The sequence below is a fragment of the Scomber scombrus genome, chromosome 3, assembly GCF_963691925.1.
Source record: "Scomber scombrus chromosome 3, fScoSco1.1, whole genome shotgun sequence".
NCBI lineage: Eukaryota > Metazoa > Chordata > Actinopteri > Scombriformes > Scombridae > Scomber > Scomber scombrus.
The window spans coordinates 25,350,525-25,373,372 of NC_084972.1; the positions used below are offsets into that span (position 1 = coordinate 25,350,525).

Consider the following 22,848-nt stretch of genomic DNA (forward strand, 5'->3'; position numbering starts at 1 on the left):
ATACTCCAAAACCTGCATTTAAATAATCATGCACATTAAACTTCTTCAGTGTAACTCCTGCTAATTAAATTCTTTGACGTGGGTTATAATATGTAGGTTATTAGCTTATAGCTGGTTTCTCTGCAGGTTTTACAAACTGACGCCTCTGAGGCTGTTGATTAAAATCCTCCCACACCTCCTCCCTGGAATAAATTCCCTGGTCAGCCATCTGAAAAAGAGAATAATATTAGTGAAATTGCATTTTTTTAGTTGTGGTCAGGGAGCTGCACACATACATCTAAATTGGAAGTGGATAACACTGACTCACCAATCCTATTTTTAATGGAAGGCCAGTATTAGACCAACATTTCAGTCTTAAACCTATCTCAGAGTTGCAGCTTTCTATTTGTAGCATTTTTTCTCTGTTGAGGAATGTCTAAAATTAATACAGATCAAAGACCAAGTGAATATAAATTGAAAATCACCAACAACCAGTTTCCTTTTAGGTTTATCTGGTTTATACAAGATAGTAATCAGAGATTGATAGAGACAAATTCCCCTCTCCCAAAGCAAAAAGAAACTTAACACAATTTAGAACATTTAGATCTAAATCAAGAAGGGTCTTGAACTTTCTGAAATGTGCACACCGAAAACAAAGCTCTCAGTTACACAAACACCATCTGGTGGGTTTGCCAGGGCTTTATCTTGACAGGATGAATTAGTTTGAAAAACTGTCAGATACACCGAGCAAAATTAAATTTTCTCATTTCATAATGAAAGCTGACAGACTGTAATGAAAAACTGCTCGCTCTTGAAAACACCCAAGATGAACTGTAAAAGTCTGTCTGTAAAAAACTTTCCAGCTTTTTAAAAATCTAATTGTGTTATTATCTTTCAATATCAAGGGTATTTTTCGTCCCTAAATTGGATGTTCTAATTCAGTTTGGGTCTGAGTCTGATGTTATTTCTGACGGCTGTTTGTGTTATTCTTGTCATCCCTAAGCAGTTTATTTTGAAGTGAGTTGTGCCTCTCTCTCTGTGAGTGCACCGCTGTGACCTGAGGCATAATGGGATTATCCTGCTCAAGGCAAGACGTAGATGCCTGGAATTCTAATATCAAAGTATTCCTCGCTGTACCTGACACCTCCTCCTCTCTGTGTTTCTCATGCCTGACTGGACTGAGAGGCGATTAGCTCATGAATCACGACATAGCCTGCAAGCTGCTTCGGCAAGTCACTCACACATCCTGTTGAGGCTTCCTAAGTTTTTTTCTTCTCCTGGCTATTTACAACAGCACATACTGTCCCTTCACAAGCACCAGCCCGTTTTGTGTGAAGTGACTATCAGCTAATCATACCAGTTTTTTTTTTTAATAGCTCATAATGCTGTGAAAGAATGTGACTGGGCTTCCCTGCTTAACAAATCTGACGCTGTGCACTGTATAGGCACCCATGTCCAAGTATGGTGTTGACAAGACATTAGTGCTGGCCAGTGCATTTGCTCTCACCCCTCATCAGAGACACTCTCCACTCCCACACTGTATTATCACAATGCCCTCGGGTCAGTGAAAAGGCCTGCTGTAATTTGAAAAGGAAATTATCTTTTGTGGAACTTACACAGACAGACCAAAAAGTAGGGGAAGAAGAAAAAGGAGGGGGTGAGTGGGTGTCTATAGGCAGGGGGAGTTGATAGAAAGGTGAAAAATACTACTTCCTCTCTTGGCAACCTGTGAACAGGTTAATGGGAGTGAGGTTCGAAATGAGCTGATATCTATCTGGATGGGCAGAGAGGGAGAAGCAGAGACACACAAAATGACATTCTGATGGATTTCTAACGGCCTTTTTTCTCCTTGGCCCCATTTCACAAGGCGCAAGTGAGCATTTATTTATTTATTTACCTTATTTCTCAACGCTTTAAATGGCATCCATTTTTGTTCTAATGGTCAGGTTACGCTGCACCAGGAGCAAGGCCGCCCCGGTGCGACATTTGATGATTGTGGGGACTAGTAGATGATGCTAGTGAAATTAAAGTATCTGTATAATTTCTTTTAGAGGTATATGGGTGTCAATGGACTGTCATTCTGCTAAAAGGGACCTTCCATTATGTTTGCAGTGTGCAAACGTCCTTCACTGCTTGTTTTTTTAGCCTTGCTACCGGCGTGGCTCCAGGGATGACAATGCCCATCTGTTGTTTGTTTCTGTTGATCCACCACTTTAGATCTCACTAAAATATCTCAATAACTATCAGCTGGATTGACATAACATTTTGTACAGAAATTCATGATCCACAGAGGATGAAACATACAGACTTAGACTTTGCACAAAACTATGGTTTATGACCAAATGCCTGCAGAACTAATTAGCAGATGTTAGCATGCTAACACACTTAACCTGTATTGACGGTGAACCTGTTAAATAATATACCTGCTGGATCAAATTACAGCCTCACATGGGCACTGGTGTAGTTGTAGACTGTTTTCAGACATGGTTTCCTGAACTAATGTTTATGAAATAGAAATCACAGAATCATCACAGTGGCTCAGGTTAGAATCATACACACATTTTTACAGCTATACCCCCTCACATTTGATGTCATTTGCAGATAGCTTGTGTCTCTGCATTCAAATAAAATGCTCAGAAAATTGAATTACCACACTTAAGGCTGCTTTTTAAATGCTCAGATGAGAGATTTAACTATAAAGTGAAAATGATGAAGTCTAAGAAAGCTCAAACTTGTTTAAAATGTTTAATTCAGTTCCATTTTGTTTGATATTTGGGTTAGTTTTTCACCACAGTGGGACCAACTGAAGTTCACGCACCACCCCATTACAACCATATGGAAGTGTACAGGTGGACGTTGGTGATTAATTCAAATGATTTATCAAAGTAAATAGCTTGAGCTGCTCGCTATCCACTCTGAGCCAAAGAGTGATTTAAGATCTGTGGTCCATGAGGTGCAGGGGAACTTCCTCCAACAGATGTTCTTGACTAATTATCTATTGTAGCACAGATCCCAGAATCCCTCAGTTCCTCTGTTGTCTTCCGGTGGGAGCCTGGTCATCCCTGTTTCATATCCTTGGCTTGGTCTCCACTTACCTGGGGCACTCCTCTCCATCTGTGAAGGGAACTGAAGAGGCACTCAGACTATCCTACCAGCAACATACACATACCTATAGCTGTCATTTTCAAGTGCAAACACCACCCTTATCCTGCTGTTTAAGCTCAACGGGAAAGGTGTTATATAAAGTGCAACCAACTACAGCTGTCATGTTTAAGTGTGCTTTGCAAAATCAGCTGTAGCTGGTCTTTCATGTGGTTATTTACGGAAACGGATCCGAACCAACTGGCCGGATGGGTCCCTTCTGTGTGGAATTTGCATGTTCTCCAAGTGCCTGCATGGGGTACTCCGGCTTCCTTCCACAGACAAAAAACATTCAAGTTAATTGGTGACTCTCAATTGCCTGTAGGGTTGAATGTGAGCGTGAATGATTGTGTGTCTCTATATGTTAGCCCTTTGATTGACTGGCAACCTGTCCAGGGTGTACCCCGTCTTTTGCCCAATATCACCTGAGATTGGCTCTTTGACCCTCTAGAGCAGGGGGTTCAAACTAATTTTCATTCGAGGGCCACATACAGCCCAATTTGATCTCATGTGGGCCGGACTATTAAAAAGATGGAGGGGAATGAAGGAAGGAAGGACGGAAGAAAGGAACAAAGGAAAAGAAGACAGGAAGGACAGAAGGAAGGAAGGAAGGAAGGAAAAGAAGACAGGAAGGAAAGATGGAAGAAAGGGAGGGAGGGAGGAAGGAAGAAAGGGAGGAAGGACAAATGGAAGAAAGGAAAGAAGGAAGGAAGGAAAGATGGAAGGAAGGAACGACAGGCAAATGAAAGGAAGGGAGGAAAATAAGACAAGATTGAAGGAAGAAAGGAAGGAAAGATGAAAGTAAGAAAGTGAGGAAGAAAAAGAAGACAGGAAAGAAAGTGGGCCGGATTGGACGCCTCGGCGGGCCGGTTCTGGCCCGCGGGCCGCATGTTTGACATCCCTGCTCTAGAGGATAAATGGTAAAGAAAATGGATGCATAGATCAACCCTTGAACATCTTTGCTTGTTAGGCATTTTAAAACAAATTCCGACCAGCTATTCAATTAGATTCATTTTTACACATCCAATTCAACAAGTAGAACTAATTCTACGAGAGCTGAAGAATGGAGGAGAAAGACTGAATTCTATTAATTGTAAGCCATGCAAGTGGATGGTGTGCAAAGTTAACGCTGTGTGAATCTTTTTTCAAGAGTGTTTAGAAAATGAGGTTTATGCCCTTAAGACCCTTGTCTATGATGAGAAAGTTGACACATTTATTTCTGTTGAATAATTTAACAAAAAAGCGTTTACATGGAGAGCAAAATGAACCAGTGTCCACATGTTCACAAACAGTCTAAATATTTAAGGAGGGAAAGGTCAGAGAAAAATGGCGGGTTTAGCAACATGACATTAAAATGACAGAATACCTCTGGATCTGTCAGCTGTCTAAAGCTCCCCAGTCTTTAGTAGCATCTTCCATTCAGACTAATGGACTAGGTGGTTGAGAAAACCCTTCTTGTACACAGAGAGACCTTCAGCAGCACCTTAGACAACCCAGGCCGCAGCAAAGCAGAGCTTGGATGGATTAAGATATGCTTGGCTGCCTTTTGCAGTCCTGTCAATGTGGGCTGGGTGTCTGTGCAGCACAGATCAGAGAGACGCAGGAAGGTCATTGCCGCTGGGAAAAGGAGGCAGTGAAAATATTGTCCTGACAAGATGTAGAGTGACTTTTGCAACCTGAGGCTTGTGTTTCAGATTAAACCATGTTGGCTGATAGAAGAGGTGAAGTCAAAGGAGGTGTAAAAGGGAGACTTGAAGGGTGTTGATGTTGCCCCCTTTAATTTACAGTCCCCTCCTCTAAACCACTTTAGATAAGAGTGTTGATGTGATGTTAAATGTTACCGGTATCCTTCACACCATTTCATCAAGTAAACGCTACAGTACATAACACATATTTCTGCAACTTTACAATCTGTACAGCAATACAACATCATCTATCCTCAGACCCTTGATTTGGATAAGGAAAAACGCCCCCCAAAAACCATTTAACAAGGGAAAAAATGGAAGAAACCCACAAGAGAGGAGGGATCTTCCAGGAAAGACAGATGGATTTACAACACAGACCACAAAACAGAATGACCAATTTACAGATGGACTTCGGGAAACCCCCAGGTGCGTCATGGATGGTCTGCTGGAAGAAAAGATGCCTTCCAAATAACAAGAACTATTCCAACTGATCATCAGAATAGTATGTGTTCAATGACCACAGCATCATGGTCATGGTCAACAAACTGTGACTGACAGCGACATGGTCATTAAACATGTGCCTGCAAAACTTTCCTCGGCACGTGCTGCATCTTTGATCTGAGGGGCCTCCATGCACTCATGGCACTTCCAGACTGACCTGAATAGTCACTGAGCTCTCTGCACTTAATTCACTCTGCACTTTATATATATTCATTGTATTTGTGATATGTGTGTTATGTATGTGTTTTTGTTTTGTAAATTGTGAGTCTGTTAATAATTAATAAAGCTTTTAAAAATAAGAGGACAGGCTACACATACGCACAGGAGAAACCCACCATTCACACAGGAGAGGCAGAGACAAGAACATCATTCACACAGGGGAGGGAGGTTGTCAACAAATACCATGAAAAGGCCAAAACAACAACGTGCAAATCTGTATCTCAGTGATACCCTGTCTGGGGTACTCTGCCCTTACAACATTTGTTCCTACTGAAGTTATAAATCTTTCAAGATGGTTACAAAAATATCTCTTATTTTAAAGCTGAGTCATTTTCTAAAATACCCTGGCACTGTAGCTTTTAGCAGATGTTACTCAACCAGGAACGATTTGTGCATTTCTTGGGGACTATTTTCACCAGACCACCATGGATTAATACACAATTGTTGCTCCAGTGATTATTTACAGCAGTAGGATGATGTACAGTATGTGGAATTGTTTAAAAAATAAACTACTGTGTTCATGGCAATGAAGCAGCAAATCTTGCAGTGACAACCAGTGTGCCTCATTAATGTGTTTTGGACAATGTAGTTTTATATGGGGTATCGGTATCCCAGTACCAAGAAGTATCATAACTTGTCCAGTCAAGTGATACCTGCATTTGATCCTTTTTGTACCAAAATCTAGAAATATGTCTATGGTTTTGCTCACAGCCAATCACTGCAAGCATTCCTTGAATAAATGCAACATGTGATTGCCCCGCTACTGCAGCAGCTACAACCCACATGGACTGTGGTGATAATTCTTCATTGTATAATTTTGTACAGTTATTTAATACATATTTATAATATTAATAATAATTTAAGCACACAATCTGTATGGGTAAAAATCATTTAGATGGGGAGGAGTGGTAGCATTTTTTGTAACTGAATGCCTCAATTCACATGATGGGTATCGAATGAAGTAGAAAAAAAAGATATCGAATGAAGTACTCTATTAGTATTGGTATCACTTTAAGGGTACTCATATGGCTACTGGTATCATCATTTTTTAAACCATACCCAGCCACAATAGGATGGAAGAATAAGCTAAATCAGCTTTGGCTGCACAGACAATAGTATAGGATCAGTTCAATCACTGGTTTGGCATTTGATGAAAATGACAAAATATTATCTCCGATGTCATTTGTGTCCCATGACAGTCAAACTGATGTGTGTGTCTGTGTGTGTTACTGGTATCAGAATATTCTCAACCCAAAGATCTATGGTTATGCTATACCAAAGTAACACTTTGTAGAGCCAATTTATATCTCAACAAATAGACCTCTGAATCAGATTTTTAAACAGCTCAGCAGAAGTTCAACTGATAAATTTAAAAGCATGCTGATTCATTATAGATAAACTGTATCTGATTATAGACCAGGGTTTCAATGCTTATAAGAATTCTTTTCAACCAAGTAATGTTTTGTGTGCCTTACTGGATCTATCTAGCTGTTTTTTTATTGCTCATTAGTCCTGTCAGTTATGGAACCATCATGCAGGTCCTCCTGTTTATTTCTCAGTGCTTTTGGCAGTATAGGTGCAGAATTGGTGCAGTTCTGGCATAGTCCAAAATGGCCTGAGCAGCACTATCTCCATTAGTTTGGCTGATTCAGGGTTGTTAGCCATTTTTAATTTCCCATTAGACCCACAAAAGCTCTATTCATGTCCTCTCTCAGGTAACTCATTAATTTGCTGTGATGCATATGAGATGGTGAAGTGAGGGCCGCTTGCCAAGAGTTGGTTAGCATTTTATGCATAAAAGAAATACAGAGTAGAGCAGATGGTTACATTAGGGACTGATGATACTGACACAATGCAGCATGTGAACATGTCTGTGTGTTTGTGTATGGGAATATATTACTATGTGCTCACATTATATTAGGATATTAGGGAGTGATGATGTGTGTAGATCACAGCATGTCTGTGCTGCATATGTACACCGCATAGTCCTTCATATCCTTCATTTTACTTTTTGACAGGTTAATTTGTTCTAATAATAGAAAAATTAATGCAAACACTCAGACATCAAATCAATGTTTGGGCCACAAAGTAGGAACATTTGTACATTTAAGCTGCATATTTTACCTATAGTGTCAGAACAAGGGAGGCCCAACAGAAGGCTTGGTTGGCCCCTAAACTGCAGGACCTCACTTTCATTAAGCTCCATGTGAGTCTCAGCACGTGTGCCTTTGTTCAGCCTGTTCTCTGCTAAGCACCACAATTTTTTACCTTGCTGTATACATTTTGAGGGCCCCTGCATGACTTCTTTTTTATGAATGTACTGTAAGTTAAGTTTGCTCTGTGGTGGATTTAATTATGTGGTATAGTTTTTCAGCAAACCTCATCACTTTAAAATGTGTGTGTATCACGTTTATATCACTTCTAGACAAATTCATGCAGCATTGTTTTCAGTCAGAAGACTCAGGTTTGATTGACACAGGGTTTTTTGAGGACAAAAATCAATATGTTTTAAATGAAGCTGTCAATCACAATACACATACAGGCTGATATTATAGTCTTTGAATAAGAATTGTATTTGAATGATCAACCAAGTGACTGATTGAAGATTGATTGACTTACTATGTTTTTCTTGTCCTTTTCAGTGACATTTCTGCCAGAATGCAACCCTGTGCAATGTGGAAAAGCTTCTGCTAGCATTAAGATAGCTCGAGGCAAAATAACATGCGATACAATGCACTGCAACTAAAGAAAACACAAAACACAATCAACTGACAAAAGCATCTTGCAGTACAAAACACAATACAGAAAACACAAAAGACTCCATGATTTAAAATGATTCAGTCTTTGTCATACATGATATACAATGAGCTATGCACTAGATACATAGAAGACATTTGAAATAACAACAACAACTGAAATAAACTTCATAGTGATAATGTAATTGTCTTTTAATCACTGTCTGATTCCTAATTAAATGCCAGAACTGCAATTATGGTGGTCTAACTGTATGACATGCATTTATTAGTTGTTCTGTATACTTTTTTCTTTCGGTAGTCTTAAACTTACATCCTATCTCTAAAGATGCTTAACAGGCATGCAAGGCAAAATAACTTTTTAGAGTGCTTCAGTCAAAAGAAATCAAGAGTGAAAGCTTTGATGTCTGTGGTGAAAGTATATTCCAAATATAAAAATGTCAAAGGCAAGCTGTAGTGCAAAATGGAAATGCTGAACTGAAGTAATGTATTAGCTTGAATTCTATCAAACAAACAACCCATACAAAGCATTCAAATATACATTTCCTAATGTTTAGCCATCTAAAGGATAGCAACAATATGATACATTAAAATAGTAATCAGAGAGAAGATGAAAAGAAGCAAAGGAACCCTCATGGAAGAATCTCTGAGGGGCTGGAGACATTGCAATTATAGAAACTATTGACTTGTGTTTCCCAAGGTATGATCAATTGCAGTGAAATAATGACATTTCTGTGTTGTTTTGACCCATTCACAGTGAAGGCAATTTATTTCGTGTGACAGGAGGCTTGCAAGGGACAACCCAGCTGATGTGTGCCAGAGATCAGGCAGGGCAGAGTTCTCAGCTGGAAAGACAAAGAGGAGAATCTGAGGAAGGTCATTAGTTTACAACAATGGCTTCTTTTAGCATGTTCCCCCAAATGTTGGTGTTGTTCTAGCAGTCAGCCACTCTGATTATCTTTACAGTCAGTACAAATATTATGAATATTTAGCAGCAATTGAGCCGGATGTAGCTCAAACTTAACTGGGCATTGGCTTTAACTCTTTATATTCAGACACAACCAATTCACATCAAAGAAAATATTTCTACCGTTCAACCTACACTTATCCAACTTGTCAAAAGTCACTTGTTTTAGGGAAGGTGGCATCACATATGCACCACCTTTGTTTCTTATGAATATTACTGTACATACTGTATGTTAGAAATGTAATGATAAACATATTTGTCAAATTCTTCTTAGTAAAAATAAACGTGGAAAAAAGTGTAAAGCTTTCTGGGTTCTGCCTCATATATTCTGTATTTCTATTAAGATCAAACACGATTTAAATTACATCTTTCCAGTGATGACTCCTGTCCCTTTTGTGGAAATGCTGATGAAAGATGAATTCATTTATGTTCTCCTGTGAAATGACGATCACATTTTACTCCTTTCTCTGCCTGAAGAGTGCCTGAAGAATGTTTTCTTTTCTGTAACCATTTTTTTTCATCTTCAAGAGTGCTGTAAGGTTTCCTGGACTGCATGTGAAAGTAAAGTAGAGTACTTGCCCTCCTAATTTTTCTTCATAACACATTACAATTTCCACTGACATTGACTCTTGAAGCAACCTATTGAATTCTGACTTTTCTTCAAATATAGATTTTTTTTTAAAAATGTGGCTTTTTATTTTATTTTATTTTTTACATGTTACAACTTTTTTCTTGTTTTTCTTAATATTATGACTTAAATCTTGTGTTGTGATTTCATTATAGCTGCCAACTTTTCTCTGCCCACTTGTTTGCTCTGCACTGCTGCTCCTGTAATTTCACCTACCAACTGTCTGAATTGATGTCACCTCTGCAGGGTTTTGTGGAGGAACAATTGTGTTTTGTCATTTTGTTGCTGCTGCGCAATTTCTGAGATTCTATTAGCTAGCCATTTATCTCATCAGCTGCAGTAACAGCCTCAAAGCACCATTTCAAGCTTGAAGAGAAGTTTTCCTGTCCTGCTGTTTGCAACCTCACAACTTTTGTGGGTCCTACCAATTCTTCTGAGATACTGAGGAGCTCTTCATTAAGCATTAGCTGCTTTTGTTGCTATGCATATCATTAGTCTTAAGCCCCAATTGTATCCTTGATAACAAAATTAAGTATACAGACAGGTGTTACTAATACAATTAATGATGGCTCCCAGAAAACCACTACAGTGTGAATATGAGCCAACATGCACAATACCAATACCTTTCCTCAAATAAAAGACGGCAATCAATTAAAAGCTTGGTCTATGATAGTGGCCGGGGGTCGACACAAACAAATTAAGGCCAACCCCAAAAACAGGCCAGAGAAAAAACGGGTGGATACACGCCTGATGCCTCTTACAGGGATAAAGCATATTTAACCCTCCTGTTGTCCTCGAGTCAAGGAAGGAAGGGAAGAAGGAAGGAAGGATGGGAGGGAGGAAGAAGGACGGAAAGGAGGAAGACAGAAGGAAAGGAGGAAGGAAGGGAGGAAGAAACAAGGAAAGGAGGAAAGAAGAGAGGAACAAGGAAGGAAAGGAGGGAGGAAGGAAGGAAGTAAAGGAGGAAGGAAGGGAGGAAGAAAGGAAGGAAAATAGGAGGGAGGGAGGGAGGGAGGGAGGAAGGAGGGAGGGAGGGAGGGAGAAAGGAAAAGAGGAAGGGAGGAAGGAAGGAAAGAAGGACAGAGGAAAGAAGGAAGGGAGGAAGAGAAGGAAGGAAGGTGGGAAGGGAAGAAGGAGGGAGGGAGGAAGGGAGGACAGAAGGAAGGGAGGAAAGAGAGAGGAAGGAACAAAAGAGAGAAGGCGGGAGGAAGGAAAGAAGGAAGGGAGGAAGGAAAGGAAGGACAAATGGAAAGAAGGAAGGGAGGAAAGAAGGAACAGTCAAAACAGACGGGGTCAATTTGACCCGGGAGGATAACACGAAGGTTAAATAAAAATAACAGCAGCAACGCTACATGAGTATGGTTAAGCCGTATAACCTGGCTCACCCAGAGAGCATATATCAATGAGCAGCAGTGCACTGCCAAAACTCAAGTACTAGAATTACTGTTCTGCACATCGTAGTAAGTGGATTGCTGTAATTACAGGTAATGCAGTAATACAAATTTAATAGAGAAAATGGAAACAGACCAAAAGTCAAGGATTTATACTAAAGTGTAGTAGAAATTACCTGTTTCAATTAAGGCCTCATACCCTCTAAAGTTGAGGTCACTATCTGAGGAAGTACCATATGAAAATATTTTTAATTTCAAAAGTTTGACTACTGGACACAAGAGGTCTCCTACTTCACTCAAAAGTCCACTGGAGGTTTCAAGTTTCCACATCACACTTGTCTAAGTTGAATATTGGGCCATGACTGGCTCAAAACTAGTTGTAATGTCACAAATATAGCACACACCTTAAACTGAGGTTTTCTGTGAGCCCAGAAACTTTCCACTTAGCTGAATGTGAAAACAGCCTTCTAGCATCAAATTCTGAACATACATCATTCTACTCAAAGACGCTCAAACACTGAAGTGAAGAAACAAGAAGCAAAGCACATTTTTGAGCGGATAGTTGTGCATAGTGCATGTCTTAGACTGCTGCTGCATATCAATTGGTCAACTCGAACTAGGGATGTTATATTATATGTTGTTATAATTTGGGTTATTTAAAAAAATGCGGTACCTTTTCTGGGGAAAGGTTATTATTGTCAGTCATTAATATCTGTTGTGCTGTGCTGTTGTTATATTCACATGATGAAACTGTTCCACATGCTTATTTGACTGTGACTTTGTAGGTCTAAAAAAGGGTGTCGGCCTAGTTCTACAGTATATATGTACAGTTAATGAGAGCGTACATAAAAATGTGTTTTATATTTTTATTCTATGCTTTCCATTTATTAATGAAGTGTTGCTCTATGTGGCATTAATAACTTATTAGTTAATTGTTAATCAAGTAAATTGCAACATCCCGCTTGAATTCCCAGCAAAACTATTTGGTTGAGACATTTTGAGGCCTCTACTGTATTTCACACAGTGGTTAGTGGGTTTCCAGATTTAGGACCACTGTCATGTAGTGGTCTTAGTCTACCATCCCTTTTCCTGCATCGCTCTGTGTATCTTTTCTCTTTTTCTTCACTAGAGAGAGTAACATGTTGGAAATGATCTTTCCATAGGTCTTTCACTAGTAATTATACTGGTGTCTCAAAATTAATGTAGTAATGATTTATTGATATTGAAACACTGCATGTCACACCTTCAATCAAAAGTTAAATGTTTAGCATACAAATAGAGCTTTCCTCATGGACCTGTAAGTGAGTCTCTGGTTGAAATGGAGTAGCAGATCGAAGTGATCATCACATGGTTGTGCTTTCTACCAAAATGTTCTTCAAAATGAACTCCTGTCTTACACTCACACATCTGTATTTCACTGTGACACAGACAAATGGGACAATTTGGGACAGTAGAAAAAGTACTCCAAGTCCTCTCACCTATTCACAGAAAACGATCCATCAGGCACCCGCCGACCCCTCTGCCTGTGCCTCTGCCTTGTCTGCAAATCGCTTAAATCCCAATCCCAATTCCACCCACACATCTCTCCTGACTTTATTGCTACTTTCTCCTATGATGGAATGGCACATCACGGACACACAACTCTGTAATCCTTCTACAAGAGAAGCTTGAAGATAAGCTGAGGTTAACTGGTACCAGTAGTTTGGCAAAAGGTCAATCTACACCTATCATCTACAACCTGCCAGGTGACTCATTTGTGGAGATGAATAGATATACTTCCAGTTTACATTCTGTCCTGGTGACAAGTGTGGTATATTGTGTGTTTAATAGAAAAACATTTAGTAAAAAACAACAACTTTCAAGCCACTAAATCATGACATTACAAAGCAGTGCTACAAAGTGAAGTCATATTGGGGTGCATGCTACTTATAAATATTTGTATCAACTGTAAAATCCCAGCTGGTTATTTTATATCTGTGACAGCTGATGCAGATGCGTGTCTGGCATATGTCTTCATGATTGTCAAGACTTTGCTGCTTTACAATAAGCCAGATAATTTTCAAGTGTTTTTGCACACAGATGAGATGAGAAGTGAGAATATGGCCTGACATCTTTTATTTATTTTATTTATTTGAGCAGGTTTATTTGACAAGGACAGTGCACATTAATAAACATTGCTGTAAATGTGCCAAGAGGTAATTTTTCATCTATAGTCCCTGGACAGATGTTACAAAGTCACCCTAAAACACAATAAACAATTTAGAATATTAGATTTAAAATTACAAAGTTATTGAGATACTTTACAAGCATGCAGAACAATAGTGAAAAGATAATAGAACATTAGTGTTAGTAAAAAATATCATACAGGACATTATATTACATTATCAGGCACTAATCAAAACATGCAGCACCGAAATACATTATACAATACATGCAAAGCAAAGACATAGACTATTTATGTCAAGATAAATATGAACTCAATAAGACAACAATGCTCAGCATTATTAGATTCTAGATTGATTGATATGTGCAGAACACAAGTATGTCTGTCAAATGTTTTAGTAACATTTTTATTTGGTAACTATAATAATACAACTCATCTTTGGAGCAGTAAGTGTTATTGTTAATTTACAATCCTTGTAAGTATATCTTTGTTTGTTTAATGTTGTCAAAACAACCATTAACAAAATCAACCAAAAACATAACAAATTGATCCCACTAACAAGTATTACTCATAAATCGAAAACCTGATATATCTTCAAAAAAACACAAAACACTATTAAAAACACGTCAGTGAACCATATGCACTGGGTCACATAAATGAGGTGAGCATAGGTCAGTGTTTTTACTAAATTCCACAAATATCATCATGGTGCAATAAATACCAAGTGTGTAGTAATTCGCAGTGGAAAATAGTCCCTTATAAATGTACGATTCATTCCTGTTTGAGTAGTGTTTTCTAAAAACAACAGTGCTCAGCTGTTACATGCTTTCCTCAAAGTCCCCCTCCACTGAAAAATATGTTTTTCTTCTTGTTCCTCCAGTTGAGTGTTTTAGCCTCACTGTGTAACATGATGTATGTGCAGAGTATGAAACTCGGAGGCTGATAGTGGAAAGCTTCTCTCTGCTCATTGGAAATCTGTTTTTCAGGGGTGAGCATGATTTTTAAGCCAATTGTGGTCCAATATTCAACTTACTACTTTGTGATGTGGAAACTTGCAGCCTCTGGTGAACATACACTGAATGGACTTTTCAGTGAATTACTAGACATCTTGTGTCCAGCGGTTCAACTTTTCAATAAAAACTACTTACATATTCATAGATTATTACATTGTTAATGAGGGAGAAGGAGTCAATGTCATTTTAAGGATTTTAATATCGTAATTTAACTTTTTTGCAGAAAAAACATTATTGCTTGAAACATTATTTTTCCAAACAGAGTTTACATGTTTTAATACATATGTGGAGGGGATCTTTTCTTAAAAATGTCAATAAAAATCTGATTAATGATCCATTTTTCAATAATTACAAATGTGTTTGCAGCTGAGAGCCACTGACAGACTGGAGAAGTCAGAAAGTACTGAGATACGGTTTTATTGTTATGGTTATTTTTTGTCTATTCATGGGATTTGTTGAAAATAAGAATGATAAAGAATAATGCTAGTGTAATACTTTTTTGTTCACCCCAAGATTTTGCTTCGACCCTGGTTTCTATCTCAGATTGTTTTACATCATTTGCTCCTGTGAATTACCGCAGGTGATGATTCATAGTTTTTCACACTTTTCAAATTTCCATATGTGTGACAAACCCTACAAAGGTCTTAATACATAAAACACCAGTGAGTATGTTTTGTCATAAGTGGGGCAGTGAGTGGGAGAATGGCAATCACTCTCCTGTTTTCTCAGTGATGAAGGACTACAGAGTGATAAGAAGGAAGCACACATTTCATGATGTAGTTTCTTTAATTAGTTGCCAGAGACTTGTGAAAACAAAAAAAGCAGGGGGAGAAAGGAGGAAGAGATGGAGGGAGATGAGGTTGTTAATTCCACTGCTGTCTGCTTGCATTTGAGTACTCATTAATCTGAGACAGGGCACACCCTGTTGTCTTGCTGAGCATCTTTTATAAAAACCAGCATTAGCACTTCTGCTGCATTGAGAAATTGTCAGTGATGTTTCATGGGAGAGATGTGCTGAGGGTGAGAGTGAGGGAGAGCTGAATGCCTGTAGCATACTGAGCTTCTCTGCTTGCCCTCCTCACAACACTCAGGGCCTCCTATAGCCAGCAAGTGAATCTATAACACTTTTCCACACAAGTAGTATAGACTCTGGACTGTGACCTTCAAAGTTTACAACGAATACCAATCAAGTGTGACCACTTCAACGTTAAATCTATTGTATTACAATTAATTGAGTAATTGTTGGCAAAGATGAACGAGCGCGCTCCATTTGTTTTGCCATTAGCACAAATGTGATATCAGGAACGATTTAGACATATTTGCTTTTCCCTCAATTAGAGTAATGTAATCTATGTTTACAGAATACATCTCCACACACTAAAAATATCCATTGTAATTGGAAGCCAGACAATTAATTTAGCGCACAATAAGTCAATGGAAATTGAACAAAGGGTTATGTTTGTGTCATTAACTCAGTGCAATTGGCAATTTATATGCTCTGTGTTGAGCTTGTGAACATCATCTACGCATGCATGCATATTCATTACCATGGCCACTCAATTCAAAAAGCAAGAAGTCTGAACAAAGGTGAATGAGAGACTGAACCCTCTAACCATCCATCATTATGCCGGCTAGAGGTACTCTGGGAGGAGGGTGTATTTATACGTGTGCACACATGTGCGTGTGCATGTGTGTGTGTGTGTGTGTGTGTGTGTGTGTGTGTGTGTGCGTGTGTGTGTGTGTGTGTGTGTGTGTGTGTGTGTGTGTGTGTGTGTGTGTGTGTGTGTGTGTGTGTGTGCATTTGTTGCCATGTGAGTAAGGGTGCAGAGAGTTTCTCCTCTCCCAATCCTCTCTCCACTCTACCTGAGGCATTGGCACCACCTCTTCTCCTGGAGCCTTGTCAATAACACCTCTGCCACCTCCATTCAGCCCAGAGGAGAGCACCACTCAGCTGGGTCTAGGCGCTGCCAGACCCCCCTCTCTTATACTGCCATTAATCCACTCCTTCGGCAGACAGAATCCATCTCCCCTCAGCACCTGTTTGACAGAGGGTAAAAACAGGGATGAGATAGCAGGGCGCGGATCAATCCCTTCGATCCCCTTCTCCATCTCGGCACTCATTCATCAGCCAGTGGTTGTTGTTGTTGATGTTGGTGTTGTTGTTTGGCCTGACATTGCCCCATGCCCAGTGACTGAAAATGGGGAAGCTAAATTATGGCTAAGGAAAGCAATGTATAGCAAAAAGTGAAATTATTTGGGAAATGTCTTTGGGGAAGAAAGTGGTATTAATATATTTTTTTTATGAATTTAGGTTTTCCATATTCTAGTATTTAGCCACTAATTTGAGTATTTATTCATTGTTTTAGTTATTTTTCAAGCAAAAAAAGCAAACATATTCATGTTCAGTCTTCTCAGATGTTAAGATTTGAAGCTTTTCTTGGTCATTATTGTCATTTGCCATGTCTTTTTGGTTTTGAGCTAACGCGACCTCAGATTCCATGAAATTATAATAGAAATATTTTTGAATAATATCTGGCAGCATTTTATAAAGATGAAATACAGTAACAATAATCTAATAAACACATCCGCTTAGAAATTTCATTTAGTGGGATTTATTTTGTGGGATCAATAATCTGAAATGTTTGGGATCATCCAGTAAGCGCCAGGTTAATCACTAATGAAAATCATTTGCTGTACCCCTTACTGGCATTACTGACATGACATGCTTTAAAATACTCTTGATTACCTATACTGTATGTCAATTTATACTTGAATAGTTATCAGGCAGATCTTTGATCATGCAAGGAGAAACATTCTCTTTAATTTAGAGGTGAGACAGGTTTTACTGTATATGTGTTTGCAGTAACCTGTATGGCCCAATGTTCTTGTCCCTGTCACTGTGCCCCTTGCCTTTAATGATACAGTGCCTGGGTGCAGTGCAGCAATTGCTGACAAGTTGGGACGGCAGCTTTGATGTTTGTCCTTTGTGTGTCCCCAATAACACATTGCAGCTTTAAAGTGATTGTTGAAGGGTGGAGCAGTGGCTCTCCTCTAACCTGACTTCAAGGTGGACGAGAAGAGAAACACAAAATAATATCAATAAAAAGCAATCAAATTTATACTGTATGACACCGCACATAACTAAACACTAAATAAACAAACTGAATGCTGATTACTGTCCCTTTACTCCAGCAGGAAATGTTGTGAATCAGTTAATCTGTTCTCAAAGTACAATTACTGTGTAAATTTGATTGTATTCATTTTGGGAAAGCACAAAATATCCTTGAGTTTATTCATACAAATTGGTCATCAAATGGCAGGATTTCAAAAGATTAAAATCATAAATGCAAGTGTTTATACAATTCAAGGGATTTGATAGGGTAGAATGCTCCCTTTTCACATGTGTGGACATTTTGCTCAGACTCATGAACCCTGGATGATACAAAGATACGTAGTAGTGAAACAAAAGCAAACAGAATAAATGCAGAAAAAGAATGAAAGATCAAGTCTGATTAAAAGCCTTGAGTTGCATTCTTTAGGGATGTTGTTTAACAGCTTGTTGTGACACTAAGGATCTGCAACATCTTAATGATCCCAAGGACCATTTGGCCACAAAAAAAGCATCAGTCCTCCTGCACATCAAAAAGCAAGAAGAAACAGCTCCAGCCAAAGCAGGACGACATGCACGATCCTGGATGACTAAAAAGGCTATGAACTCAAGATAGCAGCCTTTGTTGGATGGATGAAAGGGAGCATTCGAAATGCACAAAACCAGCAGTCTACAAGTGAGTTCTGGCACTTTACTTTTGAGAGGAGTTAATAAAAGACATCATTTTGCCCTTTATTCTCTGCCCTGATGAAACCATCAACATTGTGTAGAAAGTGCTCAGTATTTGTCTGCTGATCGAAGAAACACACAACGACTTAATTTTTGAGCCATTTAAAACTGCAATAGATTTGATATTAATATGTCCTTGAAATATTACTGTGATGCATAATATGAGAATACGCTTTTTTGTTATAGGGTTACTGCTTTTTTACAAGTGACTTGCAACAGCGATACAATTCTTGTTGTTCTTGTTTTGGTTTTATGATTTTGCAGAGACACTCTGGGACATTTTCATTAGGATAGTACAGATTCAGAGCTATATAGTGCAATGTTTACATTTAATTACACAGCTGTTTTCAAAGAACAATATGTACGTTAACAAGACCATAGTTTTTCCCTGCGTCTTTTTGTTAGGCTAAACATGGATGATCTTGACGTTGATCTTCTCATCTTGAGTCTGGGTAAGAAGGTTGACAAGTATATTTCCCAAAATGTTAGACAATTCCAGTATTTTGAAAATGATATTGCATTGTTGTCCGTGCTCTGCATTCAGAGGCTCTACCACAAAAGGTACTTGCAGGAGTAAATGCCAAGTTGTGGGTGCAATCATTCCTGTACATGGTATGGCTACAGTCCTTCCTAAGAAACAGGAGTGGTAGTACTAGTGGTGGTAGTAACAGACACTGTGGTAAAAGGCCTTGTAGAAATAATATTAGTGTTTCTCAGTGACTCATTTCATTCTGTGTCACTTTTAAAAAGAGGGTATTGAGCAAAAACCAAAAGGGTTTTCAAATGCAGCTTTTGTTTCTTACTGGTTGCACATTGCTAGTGCAGTCCATGGTAAAAGACTAGCAACTTGATATTCACCAGGCAGCTCTCCCTGACCCTCAAATGCTAACATCAGCATGCTAACAAGCCCATAATGACAATGGTATTTAGTTGGTCATTGTCTGGTAACCATGAATGTTTTTTACAACATTTTTTAAGAATTAATCCAATACTTGTTGAGATGTTTCAGTCTGAAAAGTGGTGGGCCGACAGACTGGGACTGACAAGGTTGACCTCACATGAGGAAGAAAAATACATTTAGCTGACTTTTCTTTTGCCCTTGCCAAAAGAGTTAAACTTTTTTTGTGCCTGTTTGTTAAAATGAGCATTTTGTTCCTCAGTCACTAATTTAGCTTTTTTTTCTGACTGACTTGAGAGCTCCGTATACCGTACTCTATATATTTTATGAATTCATAAAATCTCATGACTCCATCTTTTCCAACCAAATACCTTTACATTGATATATTCTGCTTTTCAATCCCTGAGCTGACAGTTGACAGACTGATTTTGTTGTGCCTGGATTGTGACCTAACATTAATAGTCACCTGCACAGCTGGGATCACCAGGTACACTTTGGTCAGGTGACATGAGCTTATCCAGACTGAAATAAAATAATTTTCACTCACTAAATGAATAGAACACAAAGATGAATGTTGCTTCTCTATTTTCCAGCAGCTGTTTCCAGCATTTTCTGAGCACCATAAAGACTTTAAGAGTGAGATAACACTGAATTGTGTGCAGTGTTTTTTTGTGCAGTGTATCTGCTTTATGCATGCTAAATCATTGGTGTCTGAGATGCCCTTGTGTGACTGAGTGGGCCATCATCACACCCTGGTGTGATGTGCAGGCTTTCACAGTGTGCTCCGGGTAAGGTGAGAAAACTGGGAAGTGCCATGATGTACTATATCAAGAGTGAGCTCAGAGGGCTGCTTCGAGCCATGAGATGAGAAAGATGAGAGTACAGACGAAAGTGTTTCACTGTATTAGAATAAAAGTTCTGAATAAAACAGATGGTAAAAGACAACCTGTTTGAGGACCAACCAAGAAAAAAAAAGAGAACTAATCAGACCTTACAAAATCAAAATTGATTCTGTAGTGCATTATACACTGGAGGCTAAATCATAGTTAACATACATTGGCAGTGGACCTTTAAGAGTGTCTTAGCACCCACTATTAGCTCAGGGAATTTCAGCAGGGAGTGCTACAGGGTTTGGTTCAGCTCTTCAGTAACCTCACAGTATTTTTCCTGTGTCCTCTAGCAAGCAGATCATTATTCCATATACTGTAGGAACATAAAGGGAATATGTTACCAAGCTTTTAATGACTGGAGCAATCTTGCTTAAGACGTGACAGACTTGTTGGTGTCAGTGATAAAAGGTGTGATTGCTTCAATAAATAAAGACCACTAAACCCCAAGGAATGGAGTTAAATAATTAGACCAATAACTTTTGCTGAAGTTTCCCCTCTGTCCCTGTAGCCTACCATCTATATGCTAACCATGTCCCACAGGATCTCTCCCTTTCTGTTTAATTTCAGCTATCCCTTTTTAATCAATTTTCTTTTATCGCACAGCAGTTTGAATGCTGATACATTCTATTTAATTTTTTTAATCAAGGGTACATGTGTGTGGAGCATCAATTGTTTGAAGAAAAAGGACCTGTAAAACCCGTTCACATTGATTAAATAGTCTTTCACCCTGAGAAGATTATGTTTTCTTAGAGTAAGTGAATGTGATGCTCGGTGCGGTTCATTGGCTCATGATGTCAAAGTCAAAAGAAACAGTCTTCCCTGACAGAGAGAGAGGGAGAGAGATGGGGCTGGGCTACTACTAAAGGGGACAGAAAATGAAAATGCAAACAGCAAGGAAACAGAGAATGATCTTGGGATAAAATCAGCTATTCGATAGTTAGAGGGCAAAACAGAACGACATCTAGCCATGCTGTTTTGATGACTGGGTACTGCGAAGATAGAACATACACTGAGAGCAGTTTTGTAAACTGAATCACGAGCCTCAGAAAAAAAAAATCCATATACATACAGTGTCATATCATAGCTGGGAACGCAGTGTCCTACATGTGATGCAAATCCGAAGTATCAAATGTACCAGTTGGAGTATCTTGTGTACTATAGTGCCAAGAGAAATCCCCTATGGCCCTTTTGGGCAAAGTATTTAGACTTCTTGTGACTGAGATGGAGGCAACGGCTTACATAAATACACTCTCAGGTTGCCCCTCAATGGGTTTGAGGGCAAACCACCCACACTCAATTCAGTTCCTTCCAGTAATCAGCGCTGTCTCGTTTGACCCATTTAGTGTAACATTATGCTTACCCAGCTGGTATGATTTCAGTATCCTTTGCCCTCCCCTGCTATTTACTCCAAAGCAAGCTACCCAAATGAGAAATTTAAAGTACTGATGAACAGACAGGCTGTGAATAAACTGTTATATTAAGCCTTCAGAACATTAGCCCTCCTCTACCTCACTGCTATTCTTGTAATGTAGGTGCCAGAGCTTGGGTGTGCGATGCAGCAGCTGCAGCAGCAGGCTGCCTCTGATCTGTGTGACCCCCAGAGAGGGGTCCAGGGGCCTGGCTGCCTGTGGCGAATACAGATCAACCACCTACATGTCCTGAACCCTGCCCTCTCCACTCATTACCTCTCACATTCACTTACCAGGGGGAGGTGGGGATACCGAATAAACCTCCCGTTCGACACATTTGGTGACTTCTAAGGAGAATGTGAAAGGTTGCAGATGCCCAGTGAAGACAATACAGCACTTTAACAGGATTTAAGTTTGCAGCAGTAATGTGATTTTGTGTTATTTTGTATAATTAGCTCATTCAGCTGCTTGACACAGGAGCATTTTGTTGTTAAAGTCTTCTAATGTGAGAGTTAATAAACAGCTCTCCTGCATGTCAGCTGCTGTAATTGCTTACTGAATGACTAATTCCATAGTCAATCAAACTGATTTATCAAACTGACTTTGTTTTCATAATATAGGAGATACACTGCATTAACTTGATAAGATATCTCTTGCTGCACTCTACTTAAATCCAATACCTCCACAAGTTAACTATTAATGAATAACAATATATACCTACAAAGCAGTTTGTTTACTTCTTTATTTGGACCAGTAGTTTGCCTTTGTCCCAGAGTTGTGAAATATTTTCTTCAAATATGCAGTAATCAGTAACACCATGAAAGGTGGAACAAATGTATTGATTTGAAAATTAACTCTCAAGTCTTGGCACTGAAGCCTTTACTCAAGTCATAAACGTTGATGTTTGAGTCCTAAACAAGTCATTATGTGCTCCTTACTGAGTTCAACATAATAATATAAATCAGCAATTAAATATTAAAAATTCTATTATAATATAATACTCTTTGGTTAATACTTACCATTTGGTTTGTTTTGGTAAACAATCCATGACGAAAGACACTGTTAAAAGTGGAATTGAATTATATGCACTGCAATGGCACAACATTTGCATTTTGTTAAAAATAATATCTTTTCACTATCAAAGATTCAGTGGTTGTAGACTTGAAAGGTGGCATTTAAAAGTTGGTATAGTTTTCCCCTCTAGAGAACAGCGGTTGTGGTCGGTTTGAATTCGTGTCAGTTACAATTTTCTCCAAAGGTAACAAGTCGTCACTGGAGAAAACCCCCACCCCCACAGGATAATCCCCTTTTCTGCTGTTCAACATTGTAATATATTCCAACTGTCATAGTTTTGCCAAAATACAGTGCATAT

The 22,848-nt window shown here is 38.9% G+C and overlaps 1 protein-coding gene across 1 annotated transcript in view; it reads left to right on the forward strand.

The window, feature by feature from the left end:
• tafa3a (TAFA chemokine like family member 3a) overlaps window positions 1–21,827 on the forward strand; it is a 65,888-nt gene extending 44,061 nt beyond the window's left edge. The window contains exon 4 of the mRNA XM_062445451.1: window positions 21,600–21,827. Coding sequence (XP_062301435.1) covers window positions 21,600–21,827 — 228 coding nt within the window. The remainder of the gene's footprint in view (window positions 1–21,599) is intronic.
• Window positions 21,828–22,848: the final 1,021 nt, after the last annotated feature.